At 35.7% G+C, this 20,593-nt stretch overlaps 1 protein-coding gene across 4 annotated transcripts in view; it reads left to right on the top strand.

The window, feature by feature from the left end:
- Positions 1-20,593, top strand: part of NCKAP1 (NCK associated protein 1) — a 122,794-nt gene that overhangs the window by 90,621 nt on the left and 11,580 nt on the right. For all 4 annotated transcript variants that reach the window (XM_053596670.1, XM_053596671.1, XM_053596673.1 and 1 more), the window contains 3 exons: positions 6,625-6,718; positions 14,107-14,189; positions 14,617-14,697. In XM_053596670.1, the coding sequence (XP_053452645.1) occupies positions 6,625-6,718; positions 14,107-14,189; positions 14,617-14,697 (258 nt within the window). The remainder of the gene's footprint in view (positions 1-6,624; positions 6,719-14,106; positions 14,190-14,616; positions 14,698-20,593) is intronic.

Raw genomic sequence — 20,593 nt, 5'->3', positions numbered from 1 at the left:
TATTCATAGTCCGTCACTTTGCCATCATTAATCTTTTCTCTATACAAACTCTGTCTTTTTGGTGTTATTCTTAGAGAATAATACCTAAACTGAGAATAAGTTTTAGCTAGAGTGCACATATTTATTCTGGGTACTGTACTTACTAATATGCTTTAACATAGCTTTAAGACTTTAGGGAGCTATACCATACTATTTCATATTAATTTGCAATCAGATAAATTTTCTTTTTGTTTCTTTCACTATATTACCCTTAAAAAATAGCTTTCCACATCTTATATTTTTTACAGTTATTTTTAGACCAAAATATTTGCTTTATAGTTATTTTTAGTAAAGTTTATATTGTTCATTATTTCAGTATCTTTTAAGTACAGATGTTATCTTACTCTGTTAACAGTTCTTTTTTACTTTCTTCTTTTTAATGTTGGGGATTCATCGAGGGTACAATAAGCCAGGTTACACTGATTGCAATTGTTAGGTAAAGTCCCTTTTGCAATCATGTCCTGTTAACAGTTCTTTTACGAACTTACTCTTACAGCCTTGTCCCTAAGTATTAATGTTATCAAATGCATTCTTATTCTTGAAAAGAAATGAAAGGAAGTTAATGTTTTAACATTTCTCTTTTATGTCTTGGAGTGATTGTATTCTTTCCTTGTTAGATATTATTTTTCTTTTCCTTTTTTTTTTATTGTTGGGGATTCCTTGAGGGTACAATAAGCCAGGTTACACTGATTGCAATTGTTAGGTAAAGTCCCTCTTGCAATCATGTCTTGCCCCCATAAAGTGTGACACACACCAAGGCCCCACCCCCCTCCCTCCATCCCTGTTTCTGCTTCCCCCCCATAACCTTAATTGTCATTAATTGTCCTCATATCAAAATTGAGTACATAGGATTCAAGCTTCTCCATTCTTGTGATGCTTTGTTAGATACTATTAAAATTTGATTTAAAATTGATATGGGGATAGTACAAGTAATGTTGACTTTTTAAATGCTGTTGAATTCACTGACTCAGGAGTATTATTTCTTACCTACATTCTTTTTCAAATATTTGATATTAAACCCAAATCAAAAACCTAGATGCAACAAACTTCTTGTGTAAGAGGATAAATTCATCGTTTTTAACGTACATGGGTATGAATTGGCCTGGGTTTCTCATTAAATACAATATGTCCTAAAACCAAGATGGTTTCAAATTGTAAAAAGGTTTTCTCTGAAACTTTTAAAGTCTTTATCTTCATAGTAACTTGCACATTTTATTATTGATTTAATGTTAGTTTTAGAAAGACTTTTTCTTTTTTTTTTTTTTTCGTAGAGACAGAGTCTCACTGTACCGCCCTCGGGTAGAGTGCCGTGGTGTCACACGGCTCACAGCAACCTCTAACTCTTGGGCTTACGCGATTCTCTTGCCTCAGCCTCCCAAGCAGCTGGGACTACAGGTGCCCGCCACAACGCCCGGCTATTTTTTGTTGCAGTTTGGCCGGGGCTGGGCCTGAACCCGCCACCTTCGGCATGTGGGGCCGGCGCCCTACTCACTGAGCCACAGGCGCCGCCCTAGAAAGACTTTTTCAAATCCTGATTACGTTTTTGGTTTTTCTATTTTTACTTTTTTGCTTTTAAATACTGAATCTTGAGTTGTTTAAGTATTACATTTTTCAAAAGGCTTCATATGAAATCTTTACATTTCTAGTATTGTGTTTTCATCATTTTGGGTTCATCAAAACAAAGATCTAAGGATTTAGTTCTCCAGCATTGCACAGTGCTTTACAATGATTTTGTTTGGGGATGCTTTTATTTTATTTATTTATTTTTTGCGACAGAGTCTCAAGCTGTTGCCCTGGGTAGAGTGCTGTGGCATCATAGCTCATAGCAACCTCCAACTCTTGGGCTCTAGCAATTCTTTTGCATCGGTTTTTCTTTTTTTTCTTTCTTTCTTTCTTTTTTTTTTTTTTAGTAGAGAAGGGGTCTTACTTTTGCTCAGGCTTGTCTCAAACTCATGAGCTCAAGCTATCCACTCACCTCGGCCCCCCCAGAGTGCTAGGATTACAAGGCATAAATGATCCTAACCTCTTAGCAACCCCAAGATGTAATCCACATTGCTTTGGATTAAACTGCTTGCATGTTGTTCAGAACTGCAGAAGGTGTCATTCATGACTATTTTCTTAGCCTTTGCGTACTGAAGCATACTTCTTTATGTATTCTTGTATTTTATTACAGAAGAAATCCTCTAGATCATATGATGATTTTCATATAAGCAAGTTCAGTGTGTTGTATACTAGTCTATCATTGAGATAAATCTCTAGAATTACTCATTCTGTCAGTGATGACTAATTGTTTTGTTTTTTAGTGTCCTATACAATTATTTTCTGTAGAATAACTAAATTTTTTAAGTTATAGAAAAATAAGAACCTACAGGCTAAGTAATTCAGACCATCTTTTCTCCTAAGGTCAACTTAAAAAGCTGGAGAGACATATTTTAAAAAGAATCTTATCTTAAAGGAGAGCTAAAAAATAGACAGGTAGTGAGATATTTCTAGCCTAATGTCAAAGAGAATCTGGGAATTCAAGAGACTTAAGCCTAGCATTGTAAGCCACTTTTGACCTAAGTATATTTACTTATTCAGAAGTAATACATTTTTAAAATTGAGCTATGTCTTCTGGTGGTCTTGTGAGGCAAGCAGGGCAGTAGTCAAGACTCATAGCCTGCTCAAAGTAGGAAGTGAGAAGTCTGCTTAATTCTTCCTCAGTCCTCTTTATATACAACCTGGAGGACTTGGTGAGACTCTGCTTAAAAAAAAAAAAATATATATATATATATATATATGTATATACACCATAATTAGTTTCTAAGATATCTTTTTCCCATATTAATGCTTCTGAAATTGTTATGTGTCTTATAGTATAGGCAGGTTTTTTTTTTTTTAATGGCACATAAAACAGGGTGTTTGTTAAATTCAGTGGAGTCTATGAGTCATTAACATATGATACTGTGTTCGAAGTGTGAGAGCATTGCCCACCAACTCAGGAATGGATTAACAAGCTGTGGTATATGTATACCATGGAATACTATTCAACCATGAAAAAACATGGAGACTTTACATCTTTTGTATTAACCTGGATGGAGGTGGAACACATTCTTCTTAGTAAAGCATCACAAGAATGATGAAGCAAGAATCCAATGTACTCAATTCTAATATGAAGGCAGTATATGAACTAACACAAGGGATTGGGTAGGGAAATGAGGGATCAGAGAGAGGGAAGGAAGGAGAGGGATTGGGATCATGGTGTATGGCACACCTCTTGGGGGCGGAGCACAATTATAAGAGGGACTTTAATCATAGCAATCAGTGTAATCTAATTATTTGTACCCTCAGTGAATCCCAAACAATAAAAAAAAAAAAAAGTGAGCACTATCAGGATTGGGATAGAATTTGAACATGTATTGAATCAACAGTTAGATTGAGAAGATTTTAAATTGGCCCAGAGATAACAGACAGTCTAATCAAAACTATAGAAGTTAAATGTAGCAAATAAATGTGACTGCAGCTGAACATGTAATTAGACACATAATGAGAAATAAACTGAAGATATATGGTCAAGTAACAAAAACAAAATTTATATTAGTGATTAAGGAAAAATGATTTTTATAGATTTTCTGTATAGTTTTTCATGTTCCTCTTAAATCAATTATCAGCTTCCCTTTGTAACAACCACCATAGCACTTAAAGTATGTGCATGCTTAGTTGAAATATCCAGGGATGGGTGGATTTCTCTGGTCAGGAATCTCACCCCACCTGCGCTCTAGGTGGAATAAAGGAGAGGAAATTTGTGGGTGGATCTGGTCAAGTGAGCAAGCGGATAATGCACCTTCTTGGGGACAGAGTGAAGCTGGAGAGGCCTGTGATCTACGTTGACCAGACAGGAGAAAATGTCCTTTGAAAGACCCTAAACCATGAGATGTATGAGGCTAAATATGTGATTTGTGCTGTTCTTCCTACTCTGGGAATGAAGATTCACTTCAATCCCCCTCTGCTGATGAGAGGAAACAGCTGATCAGTTGTGTGCTTCTGGGTTCTGTTATGTGTATAGTTTACTACAATGACCCTTTCTGGAGGAAAAAGGATCACTGTGGAACCATGACTATTGAAGGGGAGGAAGCTCCAATTTCCTACACATTGGATAACACCAAACCTGATGGCAGCTATGCTGCAATAATGGGATTTATTCTTGCCCACAAAGCCAGAAAGCTGCCACGTCTTACCAAAGAAGAAAGGATGAAGAAATTTTGTGAGCTCTATGTAAAAGTTCTAGGATCCCAAGAAGCTCTGAAACCATCACATAATGAAGAGAAGAACTGGTGTGAGGAGCAGAACTCTGGGGGCTGCTATAGCACCTACTTCCCCCCACCCTGGGATCATGACTCAGTATGGAAGGTACTACGCCAACCAGGGGGCAGGATTATTTTGCGGGCACTGAGACTGCCACACACGGGAGTGGCTACATGGAGGGAGCTGTGGAGGCTGGGGAGAGAGGAGCCTGAGAGATCCTCCATGCTGTGGGGAAGATTCCAGAGGATGAAATCTGGCAGTGAGAACCAGAATTGGTGGGCGTCTCTGCGAGACTCATCACTACAACCTTCTTGGAGAGACATCTGCCCTCTGTGCCAGGCCTGCTGAAGCTGATTGGATTGACCAACATCCTTTCAGCAGTGGCTCTGGGCTTCCTGGCTCACAAGAAGGAGCTGCTTGTGTGAGCCTAAAGAGTCTTAACCACACCCTCATCTTCCTGTATTTGGGGTGTGGGTTTGGGGAAGGGGTGGTAATAAAGTTCCCTGAAAACAAAAAGAATGGAGTGAGGTGGGGAGCATGAAGAGAAGTCCGACTCTGACTGCTTTATCTCTTTCTCTGTTGTGGCCTCAGGTTAGGGTCTCTTACCTTGCTTAGCACTGTGTTTCACCAGTTTCTAAGGTTATCGTCCTCAGAACCTTTAGAATAGTTAAACAGGCTTGAGTGCTGCCACATATTACACCACGTCCATGCACAAACAACTAGTTTTTTTCCTCCCTCTGTGGCTTTGTGCCATACTTTCTCTTTCCTGTAATATCTCACCGTACCGGTTTTTTGCATTTGTTTTTAGAATCGTGTTTTGTTATAATTGGAAGATCTTAGAGTCTCCTCACCTAATCCTGACCTTCTGTTTTAGAGCTGAGCAAACTGAAGTTTACAGGAGCTCAATTGCTAAAGGGCCATAAGAAGCCACTGGTATCTGGGGAATGAGAACACATGACCGATGCTTTTCCACCTTCCAGGATGTATACCCCAATTGCTCTCCTTAACTCCCTGTCATAGTTGCTGATGGTGTCCCCTTGTGTGGGTTTACTCTGTTCTGTGCTGTCTTGCACTACTCAAATGCTACCCAGTAAATATCTTTAAGTCTTATTCTCTTGTGCAGTGTGTATCAAGTTGATTTTAATTTTTTCAGGGTAAGGATCTTGTCTCTTTTTCCTTTGGTATCTTCCATTCTGTCCAAATAAAGGTCAGAACACACTTGGCTAATTAAAAGTTGGTTGAGCAGGAAAAAAAAAAAGAAATATCCAGGGATGAACCTGGAAATATATACAGGGTGGCCTTAAAGTTTGTGTGCAATACACTATTTTAAACTGCACACAAACTTTATGGCCACCTTGTATAGAGACCCCAACATAAAATTCTGACTTAAATGAATTTTTTTGAGATCAGAAATTAATTTTAAAATGTCACTTGAATTATGAAAGAACTGGTAAGTGTGGTAATGGTGAACTTAGTTATAAAGGCAGATGGCACAGGTAACAGTTGCAACAAAGAGAAAGTCTTATCCACTTTCTTCCTTCATTGTTTTAGCAGCTCAGTTTATTGTTATCCATACTGATTCTGCCAGAATGAAATTAATTATATTTGCTTTAGTTACAATTTTTAAACTAAATTATTTTCCCAATTCTGCTTTTAGGAAAAGCATTTTTTTAATGAGTTATACTTTTCTTAAATAACTATTCTTCACTCCTTCCATTACTTCTGTCTTTTCATTTTCTCTTCCCTTTTCTCAATGGTCCCTTAGAGAGACCGTTTTACACTTCCATTTTATAATTTGAAGTGGGAAAAATCGCTATAATATGATCCCCCATCAAATACTACTACGCCCCATCAGTTATTCTTCCTCTGATTGTAAATGACCAGTGATGTACTCGTTGTCCAAAGACAGACTCTGGCCTGTTTGGCCAGCTTTAACTTCAGCAAGTTCCCATTGTTTTGGTTGGAATTTGTTGTTTTCTAGATCCATGTTAGTGTCTACATTTTATTATTGATACTGTTCTGTGTCTTAGCATAAAGTGATCCTACTAATGATCTTTGTTGCTTTTCTCTGGACTCCTTGAATTTACAAACTGAAGAACACTAACCATACATGAATAATTTTAAGATTCTTTAATTCAAACAAGAATAAAAGTATATAGCATAGAGCATCAGGATTTCATAAATTGTGTTTCCTGCTTGCCAGAGTGTAATTTCTAAGCATGCTCGTATCTCATTAACACAAATCTGTGTCTGACCTAGGATCTTTTCTTTCTTTCTTTCTTTTTTTTTTTTTTTTTTTAGAAACTTGTGGTGGAGAACGTTGATGTGCTAACACAAATGAGGACCAGCTTTGACAAACCAGACCAGATGGCTGCACTATTTAAAAGATTATCATGTGGGTAACTCGTGAGACTTTTATAAACATTAAGACGATCTTGACACTCACTATTTAGCCTTTGCTCAAAATTTGTAAGAGAATAAGAAAGTTTTTGCAGTCAAAGTATCTTTTAAGTGTATGGCTTATGTCTTTCACGTTTTTTTTTAAATGATACTTTTAGTATCATATGTCAAATATTTTTTTTTTAATTTTTTTTCTTTTCTTTTTTTTTTTTTATTGTTGGGGATTCATTGAGGGTACAAGAAACCAGGTTACACTGATTGCATTTGTTAGGTAAAGTCCCTTTTACAATTGTGTCTTGCCCCCAAAAGGTGTGGCACACACCAAGGCCACACCCCCTCCCCTCCTTCCCTCTCTTTGCTCTTCTTTTCCCCACTCCTCCCTCCTTTCTCTCTCTGCTCTCTGTATGTCAAATATTTAATGACTGTTATTAGTATTAACTAGTTCTTGAATCAATTAAATTTAATTATTATTGTAAATCTACGTTAATTGAGACTAAAAGAAAATTAGCTTCTGCACTTGTAACTTTCCAAACACCAACTTTACTCAAGTATAATTTTCATGTAATAAAATAAACACATTTAAGTGAACAATATGATGGATTTTGAAAGTTGTAGGTAATTGTTGCCATGGTTGAAATATAAAACAGTTCCATCATCTTGGAAGGTTACATCCTGACTTTTTGTTGTCAGTCTCCTATGCGCAGCCTCCAAGTCATTCACTGATCTGATTTCTGTCATGATAGATTAACTTTGTACCTGCCTTCTTTCACTTAGCATAACGTTTTTTTTAGATGCATTCATCTAAAAATTTAGTTAAGTGGAATCAGTAATCTGTTCCTTTTTATTGCTAATTATTTCATTGTATGAAAACTTGTTTCTACTACTTAAAAAAAATCTTTTCAAATGTCTTCTTACAATAGAGTCTTTGTGGGAGGTATATTATGAAATAACTGTGCATCTTAAGTATTAAAGTGTATTTGGCAAGATAACTGTTTTAGATGCACTTGAATTAATCGTTTTTTTTTGCATTTTGTATTTGAACTCTTAAAGTTATAATTAAAAATTAAAGTTATACATCCTGATTAATTTAAAAACCTTCCCAGCACTGAAAAAGTGGGTAAAATCCCAAACAAAATATTTGTGTTTTTAAAAAACCCAGAGAGTTTATTTTCCCAAATAATTCTAAAGAAAATTAAAAGTCATATATATCTCTTATACTTCATACTTGATATTTTTCTTTTAAATGTTTTAGAGAATCACTTTATTAGGCTATCTTATCCTATAAAACTTATTAAATTCTAATTTTTAATTAGAATTAGTATATAAAATTAAACTAGAGATTGCTATATAGGGCAAGATGCATGATTGCCAGAACTTTTTAAAGGGGCACAGTGGCTGTAATCCCAGCTACTCAGGAGGCTAAGGTGAGAGGAGTGTTGGAAACCAAAAGTTTGAGGCTACAGTGAACTGATTGTGCTGCTACACTTGAGCTTGGGCAGCAGAGTGAGACCCTCTCTGTGAAAAAAAGAACTTTTAAGGGAAAGTAAGGAGAGAGTTTGGGAGTGATGAAATTGTTCACCATAGCTATGATACAAATCTGTCATATGTGTTACATGTATCACTATTCATTATGTGGTAGTAACATAGATCTATATAGTAAAAATTTGGAACTGTACTCCAAAAGGAAAAAAAGGTCAAGTTAATTGTAAGATGCTTTAAAAACTAAAAGGGAAAATATTGACTTGGTAGCATTATAGGGAGGAGGAAATTATTATAATTATTACTATTTTGAGACAGAGTTTTACTCTCTTGCCTAGGCTAGAGTGCCATGACATCAGCCTAGCTCACAGCAACCTCAAACTCCTGGGTTCAAGCACTCCTCCTGCCTCAGCCTCCCAAGTAACTGGGACTACAGGCGCCAACCACAACACCCCACTAAGTTTTTCTATTTTTAGTAGATACGGGATCTTTAGGAGATAATGCTCTTACTCAGGCTGATCTCCCAACTCCTGAGCTCAAGGGAATCTACCTGCCTCAGCCTCTCAGAGTGCTGGAATTATGGGAGTAACCCACTGTGCTTGGCAGAAATTGCTTTTTAAATCTCTGCCTGATCTTGATCTTTTTTTGTTGTTCATAGTTTTACTTTCCTACTTCTATTTTTTAGTCTTTTTTCTTTATTTTTATTACTTTTTTTTTTAATGTTTCTCCTATGTTTTAATACTCATTTTGACTACCTTACTGGCTTTAACCCTATTTACTTTCCTGTAACGTCTGATTAGAAACAACTCTGTGGCTCAGTGAGCAGGGCGCCGGCCCCATATACTGATGGTGGTGGGTTCAAACCCAGCCCCAGCCAAACTGCAACAATAAAAAAAATAGCCAGGCATTGTGGCAGGTGCCTGTAGTCCCAGCTACTGGGGAGGCTGAGGCAAGAGAATTGCCTAAACCCAGGAGTTGGAGGTTGCTGTGAGCTGTGATTTCATAGCACTCTACCAAGGGTGATAAAGTGAGACTCTGTCTCTAAAAAAAAAAAAAAAAGAAAGAAAGAAACAACTCATCTACTGCTGTGTTCAATATCTTGTTTACTTAACTTTCCTTTTTGTACAATTGAAAAAGTGGAATTTGTTAAAATTCCAAACAATTTACAGGTTTTCAAAATAAAATTCATAGTCCTTTTCTAGATTCTGCACCTGAATTTTATATGTAATAGTGGTGACTTACAACTTCGGAAAAGGCCAAAACCAAAATCTTAATTTATTACTTCTGTTTTTGGGATTTGGAAAAAGAAAGAAGCACATGAGAGTGACTTATTAAGAGGAGTAGAGAGAACTACTTTTTCCAAAATGTTTTCTTTTGTCTTTGACCCCCTGTTTTGTGCCTCCTTTACCCCATCTCCAGAAGTTGTTGTGTTTTGTAGGAGTTTGATTTTTATAATCAGCAAACACATTCTTTTAAAAATAGAAAGCACCATAATTTATTAAAAATAGCTCTGAATTGAGAGGCAGTCTGGAGTTAATTTTTCAGTTTTAGGATTCCCTGTATGACAAGCAAATCTCCTTTTGTTCTTTTTTTTTTTATTTTTTATTCTCTGACAAACTGATTTTTGGAACTAAGTTCATCACGTTAGGGGCTCCCTAATTCCATATTAGAATATTTTCTAGCTTCCTTCCTACATTATTTTTCCTTTGTAAAACTCACTTCATCACGTTTTGCTAGCCACTATCTACAAATCTACAGGTTGCCTCCAAAGACCTTTACTTTAGCAATACTTTGGATATTATTATCACCTAAAATTATTCTAGTGGTAAAAATTTTGAACTTTGAAACTCAACCCTCAGTTCATAGCCATGTCTTCCAGCTCTCCCACTTCTTTGCTCCTATTGACCATCTTGTTTTAGCTCATTGGAACTTTGATGCCTCTGTACTTTCCTGAACATCCTTTTCCTGCTTTACTTATATGTATCCATTCAAGACTATAAAATTTGATTAGTGACATTCACCTTGTGCTGTCATACCCTTCACTTTTTTGCTACTGTCATACCCCCAAACTATTTCCCTGATCTTCTGATCTTTGAAAACTCTACTGCTCCCTGTTAAATCAACTACTGCTTGTGAAATAGCACTTTTTTTTTTTTTTTGGATACTGATTCTCACTCTGTTGATCAGCTGGAGTACATTAGCATCATCATATCTCACTACAACCTCAGACTCCTGGGCTCAAGCAATCCTCCCAAATAGGTGGGGCTACAGGCACACACCACCATGCCTGGCTAATTTTTTCTATTTTTGGTGGAGACAGGGTCTCACATTGCTCAGACTGGTCTTAAACTCCTGAGCTCAAGTGATCTTCCTGCCTTGGCATCCCAGAGTGCCAGGATTATAGGCGTGAGCCATTGTGCCCAGCAAAATAACACTGTTTAAATCTATTGTTGATCTTGTATCTTATTTATTCTACCATCCTTCTTACTAAAACTTTTTCCTGCTTATATTCACGGTTTCATCTTTCCAACAACTTACTTTCAGTGTACTGTTGTAAGACCACTTCATAAATCCTATCTGAAATAATTGGTTTGTGACTACCCATTTGTAAAATCTTGTGCTCTTTTCTCAACTCTCATTCTACATAATTTCTTTTATTCTCCTTCATATTGGAAATTTATTTTCATTTACTGATACTATTATTTCTACCCTTTCTTAGTCATTTTTGCTGACTCATCTTTTGCACAGTATCAGTTTGTGACATCCTACTTGTTTATTCTTATTCTGCAAACCTATTGAGAATATCGTATTTAGTATCATTTACCACTGAGTCTTAAATATTCATCCTTAGACTTAACTCCTTCTGCTGATCTCCAGATGTTTAATACCAAGTGCTAGTTTGCCCTGAACTTATCAAAGTATTATCCCTGGAAAAGCAATAACACCACCTGGGAGTGAGTTACAAATGTAAATTATTGGGCACCACCCCAGATTTACTGAATCAGAAACTCTAGGACTGGGACTCAGCACTGTGAACAAGTCCTCTAGATGATTATAATTCACACCAAAATTTCAGCTATATGACCCTCAGACACTTTACAGTATCCTGGGAATGGGAAGTATCTTCTCTTATTGGAAGGTATAAGTAGAGGGGGGGGGGGAGTCTGATATTTTTTCTTTATTGACCATTTATTTCATTATCTGTCTTATCACTCATCCAGTGACTCACACTGGAAAACTGTGGCATCTTTTCCACATGGATCAGCTGTGTCTTATACATCAGAGTTTATAAATTGGTGGGTCACATTTGGGCCAAAGCCATATTTTGTTTAGCCCTATGCTACATTAAATTAAAAAAAAATTTTTTTTAGCTATTCTTATTTTTTTAATTTTTTATTTAATTATAATTATTATTATTATTTGAGACAGAGTCTCCCTTTGTTGCTCTTGGTAGAGTGCGATGGCATCATAGCTCACAGCAACTTTGAACTCTTGCCTTAGCCTCCCAAGTAGCTGTAACTCTAGGCACACACTACAGTGGCTGGCTATTGCTCTTGTTCAGGCTGTTCTCGAACTCCTGAGGGAGCTCAGGTAATCTACCCACCTCAGCCTCCCTGAGTGCTAGGATTATAGACGCACCTGGCAGGCTATTATTTCTTAAATGGGAGATTTCACAGAAAAATCCAAACTTCTGGCTTATCCCAGAAAACCTGAGTAGTACTTTTTCACTTGGCAATGATTGGCTGGAGCTAAGTCACAGTTGTTCCCTTTAGAAATTTTGGCTCCCATCTCTTCTGCTCTGTATTCTGTCTTCACTAATTTTTTTCAGTTTTTTTTTTCACCTCTTAGATATCTTCCCTGTTTTATGTTACCTGTTGTAGATATTTGAGCTTAGAACTTTTGCTGCAAATCTTACCTCTTGAATGTAATGCCCCAGATTTGTTTCTTTCTGTGGCTGTGGCTCTTGTTGAAAGCTTCATCGTGTGTGCGTGCGTGCGTGCGTGCGTGCGTGCGTGTGTGCGTGCGTGTGTGTGTGTGTGTGTTTGAGAGAGAGCGCGCGCCACAGTCATGGCTTCCTAAAACGCATCCAGTTTTCCTTTTCTTAATCCTTCTCTCACATTCAGAATTATTTATGTAAAAGTAATTTTTTTCATATAACTTTGATTTATAACCCTAAACAACCCCCCGCCCATTGCTTGAAGAATAGAATAAACTTTTTAACACAACCCTCAAAGCCATTATTTAAATTAATGTCATAGCCAGCCTTTCATTCCCCCACTACCTGTTGCTTATCTAGCCCATGACCATATTGTGCCTGGCTCTTGTGTTAGATAGACTATTAGTTTCTTGGGAAGTTAATGGAAATTATGGGAGATGAAGGGAGTGTCAGTAGTCAGATAAATTTGTCAGGTCATTCATTGAACAATACATTTAAAAATATATCTTAATGTGAAGTTTTACAACATTTAATATTGGACATATTCAAGAGGACATTGTAGGGTATAGTCTTTGCAGATTTATTTGATTTAATTCTGGGTAACATACTTTAGAAAATATATGACTACATCATACTGCATGTTCTCTGATTCTTTTCTTTATTCTGTTATTCTTTTGGGGGGTTTGTTATTAGAGTTTTTGTTTTGTTTTTCTGACTTGGAATGTTTTTCTTATTCCTCCTTTCTGCCCTACTTGGATGACATTTTCTTAGATTTTTTTCTTTCACCCTTAATTTATTCCTCCTTCTCTGGATGGTAACAATTTTCCAGTTTCATCTTAAGTCACAATTTCATTGAGTATCTGCTGGTCTTCTAGGTATCAGGCACTCTAATGTGTACTACAGATGGGTAAAAACATTAACAAGACTAGTTCCTGCTCATGTGGAATTTATAATATAATTATGCTTTATGTCATTTTGTTAACACAACTATTTTAATTCACGAATCATTTCGGCTTATATCATACCTGTTTATGTGATTTAATAAAAGATGCTTATGGTCAAAGTTTAAACATGGAAAGCCAAAATAAACCACTTCTCTCCATTCCTACTCTTCAACTAGTAACTTTTGTTAACAGTTAACTATAGTAACAGAGAATTTTGTTGTGAATATATAGGTATCTTTGTGTATATATATCTTTTTTCTGTCAAATAAATGTGATCATATTTCTTTTCCCTTTTTTTTTTTTTTTTGTTGCAGTTTTTGGCCGGGGCTGGGTTTGAACACACCACCTCTGGTATATGGAGCTGGCCCCCCACTCCTTGAGCCACAGGCGCCACCCCATATTTATTTCTTGATAGCCCATTTAAATTGTTTGCTACAGTATTGACCTTTCATGTTGATCCTTCCAATTCAAGTCTGCCTTGATTTTATTTACCAAGTTTTAATATTGATTATATATTAATAATTTTTAGAATGATATTCTTTAACCAGTGTGTAAGTAATCAAATTAATTCATGGGCTTCAGCAACCTAGTCCTACCAGAACTACTCGTGGTCTCAATAGTCATTTTTTATTTCTTGACTAAAGACCTCAACAACTTAAGAGTTTAGCATCTCCCAGTTCCTGAGCCATTTGAAGAATTAACTTCTATCCACTGTCATCAGCCTCTTTCTCTTCTCATCTCTATCCCCTTCCTCCTACCTCTACCTTCTGAAATAAGGTTAAAAAGTTGGCTACTTATTGTTTCAAGGTTCTGGTGATCCATCTAACCCATTTAGAAGAAGATGGTACTCCATTTGAAGTAAACTTTACTTCAAAGTTTAAGTTCGTCAACTAATCATTATTGTAATTGTATTGTCATGAACTTAGGCCTTTATCATGAGAATTTTATGATTTTAAAAGTTTTTCCCAAGGTTAAGAAAGAATCCAATTTATAGTTTTCTTTTCTTCTTTTCTTCACATTTAGCTGTTGACAGTGTTCTGAAGAGGATGACAATAATTGGTGTGATTTTATCCTTCCGATCATTGGCACAAGAAGCACTTAGAGATGTAAGAAACCATTACCAATACATAGCCTATTATATTCAAGTAATCCCTTTTCATTTCCTACAAATGAAAAATTCCTCTTTGAATTCCAAGGATTCCAGTTTTTATAGTTATAGAAAATAAAGTATATAGAAATTGGAGTTAGTTAAACTTATTTTTTGTTTTGGTATTGAAATTTAGAGGGTATAAGTTACCTGGTTATTGTACTACTTTTTCAACTTACTATTTGCTAAAGCATTTTCTGTTTCAGCTATACATGGTTTAACATTAAATGCATTCCATTTTTATGTGTCTTGGAACTTCAGAAAAATCACATGAAAATACAGTAAAATAATTTTAGTGAAAATGAGAATTAATCAAATGGTAATATTTCATAAATTTGGGGGTTGCCATTTAAAAATTATTGTGTGTTATTTGTTGTCCTGCCTAGGTCTTGTCATATCACATTCCTTTTCTTGTAAGTTCAATTGAAGATTTTAAGGATCACATTCCAAGAGAAACTGATATGAAGGTAATAACAGATAACTCCTATTTGGATTTTACAGTGTCTGAAGTATAATATTTAAGTTACATATGAAATAAAATGTAATAAATCCTAAATCTACTGTATTTCTGTTTCATAGTGATCAGTTAGTATGCTTGCCTTTAAAATTGCATCTTTGATTGCTCTACACCAAAATACTACCTAAGCATTGTGAAAGTCCTCTTTGATCATCTATAGCTTATAAAATTGGTTAAGAATTGATATTTTCTTTCCATAAAATGATAGCTATTTGTACAAGTTTTGTCTTGTAAAAAGATATTAATGGTAGGGTGTAATCAAGAGAGTTTTAGTATTCTGTTTAGAATTAAATAACATAGAAGGTTGGTGGCCTTATGTGAACCCATAATTTTTGTTTTGAAAATTTACTGAGCTGTGAAATACAACCATTGATCTAAACCAGCAGTAATTTACCAGTGGTTACACATCTGGTAAATGATATATTGGGACTCATACCTATGTTTTCTAAGTTGACATGTTTCTTGGAGAGATTATTTTCTGTTTTACATATTTTGAAAAGCACTGACTGAAAAAAATAATATCTAAATTATTTTGTTTGACACTTAAGTCTCTTCTCAGACTTTTTGAGGCTTGACTTCTACCACTTGTTCCTTCCTTGTCTTCTTCCTTTCTTAGTCTGCTCCTCTAATCACACCTTTCTGTGTGTATTCTCATAGCTGTCTGTTTTATCCTCTAATTTGATTCTGCTCGAAAATTCTGTCCTTTTCTGTTTCTGCCTTTTGAAATTCTATCTTTTAAATCCTGATTTAATTGCCATTTTCTAAAAACCATTTCTAGATTTTCCAGTGATACAGATTATTTTCTTCTTAGTGTTATCAGAGACTTTTTACCTGCTATGGAGTGGAGCAAATTCTGCCTTATATTATAGTTTTGTTTTACTACTTACTTTTTATACTAGATTGTAAACATCTTGAAGATGAAGACTTTCTTTAAATTTTTGTTTCTGCAAAATAAACATTTTAGATCAACAATTGTCCTATGGTTTTATGATCGAAACTGTTTGCTTTAAGTGGAAAAACTACAGAATAAATTTAAAAAAATAAAAATTATTCCTTGAGAGGACACTGATGTGCAGAATTACAAGAATTCTAATAGTCCCAACAATCATTCAATTATCTTACTACCTAAGATAAATATATTTAGTTTCTAGTATAATTTTAATAGAACAAAACCTGCTGTGTGTTTTTAAAAAAAATGCTTTTTAACTGTTTTATTGAGCTACAATTCACCTATCATAAACTTTAGTCACTTAAAATGTACAATTCAACAGTTTTTATTGCAGTCACAGAGTTGTGCAGTCATCACATCACCATAGTCAATTTTAAACAGTTTCAAATCCCACAAAGAAACCTTGTACCTGGCTTGGCGCCCGTAGCACAGTGGTTACAGTGCCAGCCACATACACCGAAGTTGGTGGGTTAGAACCTGGCCTGGGCCAGCTAAACGACAATGACAACTGCAACAAAAAATAGCCAGGTGCTGTGGTGGACGCCTGTATTCCCAGCTACTTGGGAGGCTGAGACAGGAGAATCGCTTAAGCCCAGGAGTTTGAGGTTGCTGTGAATTGTGATGTTACCTCACTCTTCTGAGGGCAACATAGGTGAAACTCTGTCTCAAAAAAAAAAAAAAAAAAAAAAGAAACCTTGTACCCATTAGGAGTCATTCTCTACCCACCCATCCTTGGCCTTGCCCTACTTCCCATCTCTAGGCAACTACTTCTTTGTAGGTTAGCCTATTTTAGGTACTTCATATAAATCATACAATGTGTAGTTTTCTGATATTGGCTTCTTTTACTTGGCATAATATTTTCAAGATTCATTCATATTATAGCATGTATCGTACTTTATTTTTAAAAATTATTATTGCATAATATTCCGTTGTATAGATATATTACATTGAATATTTCATCAATTGATGGACATTTGGATTGTTAGCTATTACAAATAATGCTACTGTCAACAGTCACATACACATTTTTGTGTGGATATATGTTTTCATTTCTTTAGGCACATACCATTAGAGAAATTGCTGGGTCATTTGCAAACTGTGTATTTAGTATTTGTGGCACTGCTAAACTGTTTTCAAAGTGGCTGCACTATTTTGTGTGCTCACCAGCAGTATATGAGAAAGTCAGTTTTTCTACATGCCCCCAAATACTTCTTTTTATTTGTCTTCTTGATTGTAACCTTTTAATGAGTGAAAAGTGATATCTCATTGTTTTGATTTGTGTATTTCCCTGATGGCAAATGTTGAACATCATCTTTTCATATGTTTATTATTTATTTATGTATCTTTGGGAAAGTGTCTTATTCAGAACCCTTGCCCATTTTAAAATTGGATTTGTCGTTTTTATTTGTAAGAGTATTTGTATATTTTGTATACCAATCCTTTAACAGATATAAGATTTGCAAATCTTTCTCTCATTCTATGCGTTCTGTGATTTCTCTTTTCATTTCCTTGGTGATATCTTCTAATGTGACTTGGAGATGTCTTATAAAGTTTTAATTTCAATGAAGTCTAGTTTATCTACCTTTTTAATGCAAGGTTATAAAGATCTGCCTATATCTTTTCCTAATAATTTTATAGTTTTAGATTTTATATTTAGATCTGTGATTGATTTTGAGTTAATTTTTGTGTGTGAAGTGAATAATAGATTACAAACATGTTTTTCTAGAACTTAGTCTGTAGCATATTTTCATTTATTTTGAGCTATATAGTTTTAATTTATGTTTTATACTGAGTTTTTCTGTTACAATAACAGAGGTGATTATTTATATGGATCGTTAAGGCACTGAACAGTCAGAATGTCTTAAATATTTGAAATCTGTATGTGATACAGAAAGATTACTTTAGTCATTAGAAATTCCATTATCAGATTTTTAAATCAGGTGCTCCTTAAATCAGTGCTCCTTATTTATGTATAGAATATGCTTAGGCATTAGAAGCTGTTATTTTTCATTGAATAACTATGAACATAAAATAGGCCCATGAATATTGATTGACTTTTTGTTCATTTCTTACTCTCTTTTGACTTGATATTTTATATTTCCAAGCATACAAGTAATTTTAGAATTATTCTATTAGAATTTGCCACAAAATGCATACCACTTTTTTTTTTTTTTATTGTTGGGGATTCATTGAGGGTACAATAAGCCAGGTTACATTGATTGCAATTGTTAGGCAAAGTCCCTCTTGCAATCATGTCTTGACCCCATAAAGTGTGACACACACCAAGGCCCCACCCCCCTCCCTTTGTCCCTCTTTCTGCTCCCCCCGCCCCCCGCATAACCTTAATTGTCATTAACTGTCCTCATATCAAAATTGAGTACATAGGATTCATGCTTCTCCATTCTTGTGATGCTTTCCTAAGAATAATGTCTTCCGCTTCCATCCAGGTTAATATGAAGGATGTAAAGTCTCCATTTTTTTTAATAGCTGAATAGTATTCCATGGTATACAGATACCACAGCTTGTTAATCCATTCCTGGGTTGGTGGGCATTTAGGCTGTTTCCACATTTTGGCGATTGTCAATTGAGCTGCAATAAACAGTCTAGTACAAGTGTCCTTATGATAAAAGGTTTTTTTCCTTCTGGGTAGATGCCCAGTAATGGGATTGCAAGGTCAAATGGGAGGTCTAGCTTGAGTGCTTTGAGGTTTCTCCATACTTCCAGAGAGGTTGTACTAGTTTGCAGTCCCACCAGCAGTGTAAAAGTGTTCCCTTCTCTCCACATCCACGCCAGCATCTGCAGTTTTGAGATTTTGTGATGTGGGCCATTCTCACTGGGGTTAGATGATAACTCAGGGTTGTTTTGATTTGCATTTCTCTAATATATAGAGATGATGAACATTTTTTCATGTGTTTGTTAGCCATTCGTCTGTCATCTTTAGAGAAGGTTCTATTCATGTCTCTTGCCCATTGATATGTGGGATTGTTGGCTTTTTTCATGTGGATTGATTTGAGTTCTCTATAGATCCTAGTTATCAAGCTTTGGTCTGATTGAAAATATGCAAATATCCTTTCGCATTGTGTAGGTTGTCTCTTTGCTTTGGTTATTGTCTCCTTAGCTGTACAGAAGCTTTTCAGTTTAATGAAGTCCCATTTGTTTATTTTTGTTGTTATTGCAATTGCCATGGCAGTCTTCTTCATGAAGTCTTTCCCCATGCCAATATCTTCCAGTGTTTTTCCTATGCTTTCTTGGAGGATTTTTATTGTTTCATGCCTTAAATTTAAGTCCTTTATCCATTTTGAATCAATTTTTGTGAGTGGGGAAAGGTGTGGGTCCAGTTTCAGTCTTTTACTTGTAGACATCCAGTTCTCCCAACACCATTTATTGAATAGGGAGTCTTTCCCCCAAGGTATGTTCTTGTTTGGTTTATCGAAGATTAGGTGGTTGTAAGATGTTAGTTTCATTTCTTGGTTTTCAATTCGATTCCAAGTGTCTATGTCTCTGTTTTTGTGCCAGTACCATGCTGTCTTGAGCACTATGGCTTTGTAGTACAGACTAAAATCTGGTATGCTGATGCCCCCAGCTTTATTTTTATTACTAAGAACTGCCTTAGCTATACGGGGTTTTTTCCAGTTCCATACAAAACGCAGAATCATTTTTTCCAAATCTTGAAAGTACGATGTTGGTATTTTGATAGGAATGCCATTGAATAGGTAGATTGCTTTGGGAAGTATAGACATTTTAACAATGTTGATTCTTCCCGTCCATGAGCATGGTATGTTCTTCCATTTGTTAATATCCTCTGCTATTTCCTTTCTGAGGATTTCATAGTTTTCTTTATGGAGGTCCTTCACCTCCTTCGTTAGGTATATTCCTAGGTATTTCATTTTCTTTGAAACTATGGTGAAGGGAGTTGTGTCCTTAATTAGCTTCTCATCCTGACTGTTATTGGTGTATACAAAGGCTACTGACTTGTGGACATTGATTTTATATCCTGAAACATTACTGTATTTTTTGATGACTTCTAGGAGTCTTGTGGTTGAGTCTTTGGGGTTCTCTAAGTATAAGATGATGTCGTCAGCAAAGAGGCAGAGTTTGACATCCTCTGCTCCCATTTGGATTCCCTTTATTTCCTTGTCTTGCCTAATTGTATTGGCTAGAACTTCCAGCACTATGTTGAATAGTAACGGTGACAGAGGACAACCTTGTCTGGTTCCAGTTCTAAGAGGAAAAGCTTTCAGTTTAACTCCATTCAGTAAAATACTAGCTGTGGGTTTGTCATAGATAGCTTCAATCAGTTTTAGAAATGTGCCACCTATGCCTATACTCTTCAGTGTTCTAATTAGAAAAGGATGCTGGATTTTATCAAATGCTTTTTCTGCATCTATTGAGAGGATCATGTGATCTTTATGTTTGCCTCTGTTAATATGGTGGATAACATTTATGGACTTGTGTATGTTAAACCAGCCTTGCATCCCTGGGATGAAGCCTACTTGATCATGATGAATGACTTTTTGATGATAAGCTGTAATGTATTGGCTAGGATTTTGTTGAGAATTTTTGCATCTATATTCATGAGTGAGATTGGTCTGAAATTCTCCTTTTTGTTTGGGTCTTTTCCTGGTTTTGGTGTCAGGGTAATGTTTGCTTCATAGAATGTGTTGGGGAAGATTCCTTCTTCCTCAATTTTTTGGAATAATTTCTGCAGTACAGAAATACGCTCTTCATTGAAATTTTGATAGAATTCTGGTGTGAAGCCATCTGGACCAGGGCATTTTTTGGTTGGAAGATTTTTTATTGTTTCTTTGATCTCAGTGCTTGAAATTGGTCTGTTCAGGAGCTCTGTTTCTTCCTGGCTAAGTCTAGGGAGAGGGTGTGATTCCAAATATTGATCCAT

This window comes from Nycticebus coucang, chromosome 7 (assembly GCF_027406575.1).
Source record: "Nycticebus coucang isolate mNycCou1 chromosome 7, mNycCou1.pri, whole genome shotgun sequence".
Taxonomy (NCBI): domain Eukaryota; kingdom Metazoa; phylum Chordata; class Mammalia; order Primates; family Lorisidae; genus Nycticebus; species Nycticebus coucang.
The sequence above is the reverse complement of the archived record's forward strand: the minus strand, read 5'-3'. Positions and strand labels throughout refer to the sequence as shown.